At 38.0% G+C, this 11283-nt stretch overlaps 1 protein-coding gene across 9 annotated transcripts in view; it reads right to left on the reverse strand.

Moving 5' to 3' along the window:
• The window catches only part of SS18 (SS18 subunit of BAF chromatin remodeling complex), a 62527-nt gene that overhangs the window by 50154 nt on the left and 1090 nt on the right, over positions 1–11283 (reverse strand). For 7 of the 9 annotated variants that reach the window (XM_068932418.1, XM_068932413.1, XM_068932415.1 and 4 more), the window contains exons 2-3: positions 8740–8816; positions 7573–7657 (exon numbers count right to left, since the gene is read on the reverse strand). In XM_068932418.1, coding sequence (XP_068788519.1) covers positions 7573–7657; positions 8740–8816 — 162 coding nt within the window. Of the gene's footprint in view, positions 1–7572; positions 7658–8739; positions 8817–11059; positions 11257–11283 lie in introns of those variants that run through there. The other 2 variants (XM_009667052.2, XM_009667048.2) reach the window with 2 other exon arrangements.

Genomic DNA, 11283 nt, shown 5'->3' on the forward strand with positions numbered 1-11283 from the left:
TATGTTAAGAGTCAGAAAAATTTAACCCTAAAATACATGTTAATGTCCACATAGCAACAGCTCTTTCGATACTTAAATAATAACATACAATTTTTAACTCTTGATATCACTAGAGATGATTTAAATTGAAAATTAAAAAATCTAGTCAAGTACATATGATTTTATTTTGAGAGATAAGGAATAAGCAACTGTGAGCATTAACCCAGGGAACACAGACCTATAGAAACAAGACAAATTCAGAGGTGCTTTGGAACTGCCCCATAAGACAGTTCATTTATGTTTTTAAACTAATCTGCCTGTAACCTTGAATATTTTCTTGGCAGAAGTAATTTGGAGAATCTCTAAATTTGGTGACATTTTTGAAGGATGCCATTGTCAAGATAATCAAAAGCAGGAGCCTTCTGTTCCACAACTGCGGATCTCCCGCTTCTTTAGCTTTTAAGATGCTTTAATGCCTCGTCCAGTATTTACATGCATTTAGTAAGCTAACAAAAAAGTTCCACCTCTGTCCCAACTAGAAGTCCTGATGTAAATTCAATTAAACCAGAAAGAATTCTGTAGAACCTTCAGTGCATTTCACTGGGGGAAGAGCAAAACTCTTGCGAAGGGACTTGTATCGACATAAAATGCATCTATGTTACAAGACTGCCTGGTATAGCTCTCAGAAAATGGTCTAGAGCAAAACAGGAACAAGCCAAAATTTATTGTACAGATACTGTACTAGACAGAGTCTTGAAGTACAAAAGGATTACATTTTAGAGGACTCTCCTTAATCAAATTGCCTTTTTTTTTTTTTTAAACTAATTACTAAAATAGCCACAAAAGTCAGTGCGCAACATAAGCAAGGGTTTTGTGTACAGTGCACTGGCTCCCCATGTGGACACACTAGACCAGCACTACATGCAAAATAGCTTATCGATCCTCTTGTTCAAAGTGGAGTACGCTACCAGTCTGCAAAATCACCCTTAACACGCTAACATCTTAAAATAACATATTCTGACGAGAATGTCTTTCAGTGGAAGTGCTGATTCAAGAAGCTCTCTCCAGCTGCTCTCGCCTTCCTAGTACCATCCTTTCAATCGTCTCAACACAGCCATTTACACAGCCCTGCAGTGAATCAGGACTAATCTAGAATGAAAATTCCCTCCCCAACACACACTATGAACCTGCACTGTTTCATCATACAGCAACATTAAAACATGACACAGCAGAATTGCAGGGGATGAGAATAAGGCACTCCTTATGTCAGCATAACCATTTTCTTAAAAAAACAACAAAAACCACCACCCACCCACAAACACACGCACCTCAGCTTGCCAAAAAAACAGCCAGACTTCTCTCCAGCATTTAAAAAGCCTTCACTTTAGCCTCCCTGGAGCAAAATGAACAACTCGGAAGCAATTTTTATTGTAATATCATGGCACACAAGCGTAAATTGAGGGTCCATAGTCTGAACATTCTTCAAAAAAAAATACAGTGTACCTAATTCTCTTTCGTTAGAGCAGAAAGACTCTGTTCGTTGGCCTCAAAAGAGGCTTATTAACATAAAGACTGGTGTTGCTATAAAGATTCAACAAACAGGCTAGGAGAGGAACAACCTACTAAACTTAATTCATAGGAAACTTGGCTGGCATGCCTTTAAACCTAAAAATCTTGTATTGCTGACAATTTTACAGGGTATCCTCATAATGAGAAATTTTGCAGCTTTGTGACTAACCCTTTTTCTTCCATGCTCTGTTAAATAAGCATACACTTTACTAGCTTATTATAAAACTAATTCTCTTCTGGTTACATTTTTACTTATAATGAAGGTACAGGGAATTAGTGTTCACTGAGAGGACAAAAGTCACATGGCATCCAAAGCCTCAAGTAAAAAAAACAGATACAGAAGATCACCTGCGGCCTTGGAGCCAAGACAATTAGTTAACATAGACACGCTAGACCTCTCTATTATTCTATAGCAACAAAGATGGCCAAACTTCAGGCTAATGAGATTACTCAAGTAGGCTTACCCCTTGTGTTTCTTGCTCAGAGTGTGAAATAAACACCATAAATGAGAAAGGCAGAACATAAAAATAGTTGGAAGAAGGAAAAAAAAATAATTAATTAAATCTTTGGGAAAGATGTAGGCACAAGCAGGTTAACTTTTATCAACTACGGATTTGCGCTGACTAGATAATTTGCAAGAACAATACAGGAACATGAAATTTAATTTCTTTTAACTACATGAAGTAGAGTTGCTTCACTTGCTTCTCGTTCAAAGAGCAACAAGAAAATTCTTCTTTTCTTCAAACTATTCTAATCTGAAACCCCACAATGAACAGAAGCATCCAAATTACTCGTTTTAAAGAATACAAGCATTGATGCTGATGCGTTCTAAAATTCCTCCTTGGATTCTTACCCACCATATTATGCAGGTACGCTCCAACACCTTTTCTCCCTTTCTCAAAAATACTACCTCACATTGCGCTCCTGTCATCATCTCCTATCTAATGTTTCTCCTAAAAGACTTCAAAAAAAGAAATTATGTTTGAACAGTTCTCAAAAAGCACTTAACAAAAGCAGTTTTTCTTCAAAATTCATGCTCAACTTTGACTAACAGCTCACTTGCTTCTTGACAGGTAACAGTCAAGATTTCTTTTACTCTCTGTTCTCTATTAGTTCAGGTTACAAACAGCTGGAAAAAAACTGAATTTAGCACAAACCTGTGCTCTGGAAAGCTAGTGCTGAGCAACCAGTATAATGTACTACTTCGTTTTTAAAATAATTTAATCAATGCTTACCCTACCATTCATTAGACATAGAATTAAGCCAGAGACTTAAAGACTGATGCCATCTGTAAACAGCAGGAAAACAGATATAACTGACAAGATTCTCCTATGCTATCGTAAAGATCAGACTGTCCAGTAATTTGGTACATACCAGACAAGAATTTTGTTACAGTCAGGATTATCTTCAAAGAGATAAATTTTACAAATAGAAATACAAATCAAATTTTAACAGCTTAATGGCAAGAGTTCTCTTTCCATATGTCATCTTGTTTTTCAAGCTGTATCACTATGATTTGATTTGTGCGTGTGCATACTCATTCTGAGCATAAAAACCCTTTGTATTGTTCACTTCCTACGACTCCAAACTGTTTCTATAAACTAACATATTCTAATCATTTCTCAACTACATTAAAACTGTAGATTAAACATTGCCCTTTTGAAAAGTACTAAGTGACATTTAGTAAAATGAAGTATCAAGAGGGAAAAGGTAGGTGGAGTAGATAAAAGCCATCACAAAACTTTAAGTGAAAAAAAGATTTTAATGCCACTGAGATCACATGAGAGTTTCAACTAAGTAAAACCATTCTTATGACAACCATGTAGCCATCTGAACTCTACAGCTATTTAGCTAAAATATCTTCCAATGAGGAACGTGACGCAAACTTTTTAGTCAAATTCCGATTATGATGTTTAATGATTTTTTTTTTAACCCCTCGAAGCAGATACTTTGGAAGCAATTAGCATTTCAGTGTAGTTAATGTTGGCTGTTTATAAAAAAGCAATTATTATTTTATAATAAAAGTGCTTCGTAAATATAATGACAAAGATTCTGCTCTAGTCTTTATGACAATTTTGGGACTAGCAAAAAGCACTAGTTTCAAGAGAAACTTCTCTCTCTCAAAAACAAGAAAAAACCCACTCACTTTTCAGTATTTATTAATAACCTTTCTAGTATTACGAAATGAAGAAAAAAATTTAATATGGCACGCACATTTTTGCACAACTCACAAATACAATCAGTTTTCTTGTAAGTCTCTTCACATACATGGTTTACCTTGCTACTGGAAGAGACTGGCATTTTTAATAGAACAGTAGAAAACTGGTACATTATAAAAGTGAATTATGACTATATGCATATATTTTCAGTGCATATTTCAAGAAACTAGTGAAATCAAGTGCTACACGGACAGTGGAAACTTGACTTCTATCTGAAAGGGAAAGATAACCTCTAAAGAATCACCTTTTCGTTGTAATTAAAAAAGTGATCCAAATAAAATAATTCCTGCACAGCTCCATGTTTATCTGTTATAAAACCAATGCCAAAAATGGAAACAACTCAAGTGCAGGACAAAAATTCCTCTTTAGTTATTCCAATAAAGTGATGGTCATGGGATGACCATCATGGTCATTTGCCATTTGGCAAAAGGAAGTAGTACCAAGGAAGGAAAGAAGAGACAAATTAGATAAATATACTGTCACTCAAAGGTTTGCGATGACTCTTTAATGCCACTATCTCTTTAGAGCACATAAAAGCTAAATAATGGTCAGAGGGGGACAGGATGACTGATTTACTGTTCTAGGTTTCATTTATTTGGAAATACATGCACACAATACTGTATTAGCTATTTCATGAGTTCTCTAGTAGGTCTCTGAAACTACCGTTGATTGCATCTTTGTTCTCTACAATTCAAGTAGAATAATACATTGCTGATGCTGCCATCTGGGAAGCAATAAATGCAGTACAAATGGAAATCCAAAGAATGCAAGTGTTGCATTCCTCACTATGCAAGGCCTTTTTGGGCAGCTTATCCCATATAGTGGTGGCAAACAGATTCTCACTTTTCTCTGCTGTCCAAGAAATAGAGTACCTGCCAAAATTCAGTAAGAGCCAGTATCCTTACCCAGTAGTGAAGATCCAAAACGCTTCAGAACAGGCCCACTCTTAGCAATGCTGAGAAAAGCATAGCCGAGAAGAGATCGGTTGAGTAACGGAGTTCACCCCCAACTTCTTTTGTCTTCCAATGTGACGGAAGGCCTCTTCTCATAGGAGTCACAATTTAACATTGCACACAAAGACAGCATGAGCCTTCTTATGATGCTAAAGTTTCAACAAGGTCTTTCTAGTTCTTTTCACCTACAATCTGCAACGCTTACTTTACCTGTTCCCCTTCTCCTCACTTCCAGGCCTCTTTCAGAAGCATTTTTGTGCACAATATAACTGATTCACTATACTGCTGTTTTGCATAAGATTTATCTTATTCCTTACAGGCAATACTGCACTTCATTTCAAAAAGGATGCACGGTCATTTTATTAGTATAGCCTGTTCTGAAAGACATGGCCAGTGGCCCAGAGGCTGAATATTTCTAATACCCACATTAATGTCTAATACCACAGGCAGGAAGGAGGCAGTTAACTAGCTGGTAAAAGGCAGAAAGCAAATGTGAGGGAGAGCATACTACCAGCATTATTTCCAACAATATGAAGCGTTCAGGCTAAGGAGTATTGTGAAAGGATACAAAGTACCGTTAGGTCCAAGTCACTTCGGGTTATATTAAAAGTGTTCATTCATTTGAGCATTTAGCTTTGTTGTTCAGCATGAATAGTACCTTAACAATAAAATCCTCATTTTAACTTCAGCTTGTCACCCATAACTATTACTTTTTATAAAACGTTTTGAGTTCTCAAGTTCCCCGAGAGTGTATTTATCTGATTAAAACAAGGACAAGATAGACTTAAGGACTGAAATTTACTAGGAGAAAAACCTTCCAGATACGACTAGATCAGACTAATGCCAGATAATGAATTGATAATCTTAATTGATATGGGAAGCTACTGCAGTGGTAATACCATAAACTTGGTGTATTATATTTTACTGTTAAAAATAGTAGATGTTTACACACATGGTATTTTGCTCCATATTTAACTGCTGCCTTGAGCTTAGTAAGACTGTACAACAGCTGCCACAGAAGAGTGGTGAACTGTAACCTAATACCTCTAAGTCAGCTTTGGCCTCATCAGTTCTCAATCAGAAAACCAAAGAAGGGGAAGAGTTAGAAGCAATTGTATCTTACACTGAAAAGGCAATAGCTCACACTTTCCCAAGTTCTTCTGGCTACAATTAAATGAGAAGACAGCAACTTAAGAGTAATTTTCTCAAAATCCAACAAAACAGTTTCGATTATTTGAATAAAATCTTCAAATATTTGCCTGAAATTTGATAACTGACTTGGTAGATCAAAGTGTTTATGCTTAGATATGACTGAACATCTAAATGTGGTTTTGTATTTTAGTTCAGAAGGAAAAGCAACCAAGAAGTTACCTTCGTATTCCCTCCCGCAATGCATTGAGGGAAACACAGTTACTACCAAAAAAAAAAAAAATTATGTGGCATTTTCCCACTACTGTGGGATTTTCCTTACATACAAGATCAGAAATACACTTCAGTCCTGACCTGCAAAAGTACTTCTTAGCCCTATCTTGGTTTTCTCTTAAGGAGACAGTGCCACCACATTCAACTGTGTAAACAGAGCTGTCCACCAGGGACTAGGATAAGGTCAAATTCTTTTCTAGTTGTCATCAAAACTACGATGTGAATTAAGCCTCCAAGAACATATTAGTTGAGTAACACACAAAACCCTCTCTTAAAGGTTCCCCACCACCAGCCGTAATCAAGCTACAAGGATGGATTTATAAAAGAAGCCTCTACAGGCACAACAGGTTGGACATAATGAAGCACTGTTTCTATAGTCCTCTAGCTACCAACCCGAAAGGATGCTTCACCGGTAGCAATGATTGGAGAACACTTCTCCTGAGACCAAAGAAAAAGTAATTCAACTCCAGCTGGTGAAAACTAATATACAGAAATGGTTGTTTTATAGACCCTTTAGTTTCATATTACAAAAATGAATCAAGACTACAATAATTCAAAAAAGTCTTAGTGCAAAAAACAAATAACTTTCTGGTGTTATTCACAATAAATTCCCCAATCTTTCCGATGAACACAAAATACAAACTGATAGCAAGCTATTTAAACATTTGTTGTCTCTTTCCTTACTGCTCTATAAGTAAGGGAAAGGGAAAAATTAATGGTTGGTATTTTACAAAATAAGGGCTTCAAGAATACAGAGGAATTCCCGATTAAAGAAAACCAGCAATTATCATCTAAAAAAATACTTAAGTTGTAAAGTTACGTAGTGCTTCAAGATGAGCCTGCATAACCTTATTTCTTGTGTATTATCACTATCCACCTTAAAAAGGTGGATTTCGGATACTGCAGAAGGGCAAAGAATTTTGAAGAGGCTCACTCAGAGACCAAAACAAAGCTGACAAGAGTTTTACCCACCTCATTCCACTGAGGTTGAAGAACAGAGAATACTCCAGCCAAAAAACCCTTTCCCTAAGCTCCACAGCATAATAGATAAACCAGAGCGCTGTTGTAGCGGCTGACTGAGAAGAACCATACCAGGAGAGTTCTTAGTTGAGAAAAAAAGAGATGTTGACCATCTATGAGACAGGCTCGATAACCTGTGCACTCTGAGTTTCATCCAAAATACCTATTTTCAGCTAAGCAAATCAGATTGTGAGCAAGCAGTGAGATTACTAGACTCCAAACACTGTATGAAAAAAGATCCCATCTTGCACTCAGCATACAGTAAATCTTAGGCTAAGTGTTTAGTCAGTACCTCAAGCACCTTTTTTTTTTTTTGGTCAGGAACCTAAATGAAATCCACTCCCTTAGTTTTATAGTATTTTGTACTTGCTGCTGATAGTAAAGACTGCTTTAGAGTATTTTGTACTTACTGCTGGTAGTAGAGACTGCATGTTCTGGTTGGAGTCAGCTATAGTGGCTAGGTAAACCAAGTTTGTATGCAGCATCTGCTGGTATCTATCAAAGTGAACAAAACAAGACAGATTTTAAGAAGTCATGAATACAGTAATATTAGAATTTACTCAACTCTACACACGTAAATAAAGTTACTATGCAAAACAAGGTTCAGAAGACACACGAGAACATTTAGGAATCCTGAGCCTTTGCCAACACTCCCCTATTGCCTAGCTTTTGACAATTTCTCTGTAGGAAAGATACAGCCACAGTTTTGACAACTATCTTTCTATGATAATCTAAAGCAGAGTAATACTGTTCTTGCCTATTTCACATCCTGCCCCAACATAAATCACCAGGAGATATGCAGACTGTAAGCATGTGTGTGGCTGTTTAGTACAGTTTGTATCACAAGCATTACGGAAAGACAAGGCAGCTCCTCTTGTTATGTCGCCAGATGGAAGATACTATACACTTATGTGAACCACGACCAAGAACAGTGCAAACATTTTAACAGGACCCTGAGCTTCAAAGATTTGCTATGGAATTATTTTTTCTGCTACAGAATCACTTCCCAGAACATCTAGCCCACATTTGTAAGAATAACCTCCAAAGCAGGAGCAGACTATGGACATGTAACTACAGTATCAAGGAATCTGCAAACCTGTTCCACACTCTACTCCTATCAATAAAAGCAAAAATAAATAAAAATACCTACCCCACAGACCACCAGTCACCTTAGGAAGAGACTCAATAGGACTGAGACGTCCCATCTGGCACATGATGGAATATTTGTCCAAATATTGTGTTAAAACTATATTATACTATGATATCTTTGAAGGTTTGAGAAACAAACTACCTCCTTCCCAAAGTGCAATTATGATACAGGTAAAAAAAGTCTCTATATTTTGGTTATGCAGTCCCCATAATTGGGAGCATGCTATCAACCTGCAGTAGTCAAGTTACAACTTTTTAGCGATAGAAGTGATAGTCATATTGCAAAGAAAATAAATCATAAATGTAATATCTGCAGCAATAGTTTTATATTCATAGTAGCATAGTTCTCCTAGAGTCTAAACAAATCAAGAACTGCAGTCTAGATGGAAATTCACCCAGTTTACAGTAGATCTGGATTAATGTCTTACTGAGAGCATTCAGATGTCTTTCCTTTGTTCTGATAGTCCATTATACACTGAATAAGGTGGTTATTTTCATCCAACATCTGAAACGACAAAAAAGTTTAGAATAAGTTTCATGCTTTTTAGGGAAAGAAACTGATGACGAGTTTGATTCTTGCTCCTACTTCTTTTTAAGCAAGTGTTCTAAAAAGCTTTATTTCAACCAATTATTTATAGAACCTATTTTGCTACCATCTCCCCCTTCCTCCCTCTCAGTTTTCAGTTGAAAACTGAAAACTCATTAATTCAAGATGTTGCTGAGTTCCATAAGCAGGAAAAATAATATACTCTGGTCTCAGAGCTGCACATCCCTACACACACATCCTCTTAATCACTCCCTTGCACTCTGGTCAGACAAGACACAGCAGAACTATGGCTAGTCTGAGCTACCAGCCAAATTATCCAGGTTAATTGAACTAAACAAAAAAATTTACAGCCAAATGGAAAACTTCACACTAACTTTTTCCTGCATTTTGCCCTCAGTGGAGGGCTAGTTTAAGATCTCTTTTGCAGCTCCTGAATTTCACAAAACCGGTAGGGTCTTAATTATCTCCCTTCCAAACACGGCTGAAATTAGAAAGCAGGCTTATGACTCTGAAAGGGAAGCACAGACACCATAATTACAGCATCCTCAACTCTGTAAGAATCTAACATAAAAACAAACAAAAAACCTATTAAAATATTTATTTTTTCTTCCAAATAACCTATCTTTAATATGAAAAAGGTACAGATTCAGAGACCTCATACAGTCCACTCAAGACTTGTATCCATGTAAGAACTAATAAGCCAATAAACCAAGTCTTCCTAAACTTAAACCAGTAACTTGCCAGAATTGACAAGAACAGTCAGTAAGCAATCGTCCTTGCCTAAAATTGCTAGACCTGGAAACACTGTCCTTAAGCAACAGACACATACAGAACTGCAATGTTTCGAACATCCGTCTGAACTCCAGAAACTAGGAAGAGATGTACTTCCATGCTCTAAAGGGGCTTGCCGACCCATATACACCCATATACAGACACACTTCACGTGTACTAACATCAAGTTCTGTAAGAAATACAGTAGCTACTTTCACCAGAAAAAAATGAGGAAAAAGGAGCAAATATGTAAATAAATAAAATATATGTATGTATGTCTATATATATATATATAGACAAATACAAGTCTGTTTCTCATATACAACAGACAGCGCATTTGTAAAGGGAGCCTTGGATGAAGGCTCTCATCAGAACACTTCCATCTTCCAGTGGAAGACAGCATATACTTAAAGGGAGTAGATCATCAGACTTCCAGTTAGATGATTCCATTCCCTTTCCCCTCCCCCTCTCAGGTAAGCCAGATCTCTTTGGAGAGGGGGAAAAAAAATGCTAGGGCCAGGAAGAAAGTAAATAAAATGGAATACAACTATAGCCTAGACTAGGCTGCAGGCACTGTTTTATAACGTTTTCATCAAGCAGTTACCGATAAAGAATTGAAATAGTTCTCTGAAAGAATTATAAGCACCTATCACCAAGAAAGAATCTTAAGTTTCCAGCCAGATGAAGACACCTCCAAGGCTTCCAACAGCTTAGGAACACTACAAAAACTTGTTAGCTATACCTATACTAGGATTTTGCAAGCATGGCAGCATCAAATCAACGGTAGGCCTACAGCACAAGAAAAAAAAACCTTAAGTGCCTACATTCTTTATATGCATCCCAGTGAACTGAAGTCTCTACTACCTACTGGTAGGCAGCTCAGTGGGCGTGTACTTTTTGGCTATGCTTCTCAAGCACAGACTACTTCTGCTCCACTACTGCAGAGGTCTGCATCATAACTCTGAGGTCTTCTTTGAGGTCCTGATCCCTACAACTTTGACACCTTGCTGACATCCTTGTCCTCTAATAAAGTCAGCACCTGATTTATCTAAATGGAAGGCATCTCCTCCTACAGGAGGAGCTGACGGCCATAAATTAAAACAGATTTCAGATCACGATTTAAACTGAGGACAGAGAGGGTCTAAAGTTAGGTTTCCAAATGTTACAGAGTCAGCACTGAACTTCAGTGTGCTCTTTTGCCTCTGCCAATGCGACATATCGTTAATTATTACAAGTCCTAAACACGCTTTCTCTCGTTGCTTTTGGCAAGTTAGCTTGCTTCCTCCCACAGGAGCCTAGACGGACGCATCCCAAGTCCCTGCCATCAGCTCTAGCCACAGCCTTCCCCCATAACAGCACTTTAGAGGGTTTTGTTTGGGGCAGGGGTAGGGGAATTAAAAGGTAAGCCAAATCTGGGAGTCTCTGCTCACCCCACGGAGAGAGAGATCACATTTACACAGGGCTTAGCAGCAGCAGCAGCAGGACCGCGGCGTCACTTGCAAGCACCTCTCACAGGAACGGCTTCGCCGACTTCTTCGTTCGCCCCAGGTGCCGCGGGCGAAGCGTACTGAAGGGCTGACTCGCGCTTGCCACACGGCCGCCGGGTGCCGTGTCCCCCCGGGGGCGCGCGGGGGCGCGCAGGGGGGCCGGGGCA

The sequence above is a fragment of the Struthio camelus genome, chromosome 2 (assembly GCF_040807025.1).
Source record: "Struthio camelus isolate bStrCam1 chromosome 2, bStrCam1.hap1, whole genome shotgun sequence".
Taxonomy (NCBI): Eukaryota; Metazoa; Chordata; class Aves; order Struthioniformes; family Struthionidae; genus Struthio; species Struthio camelus.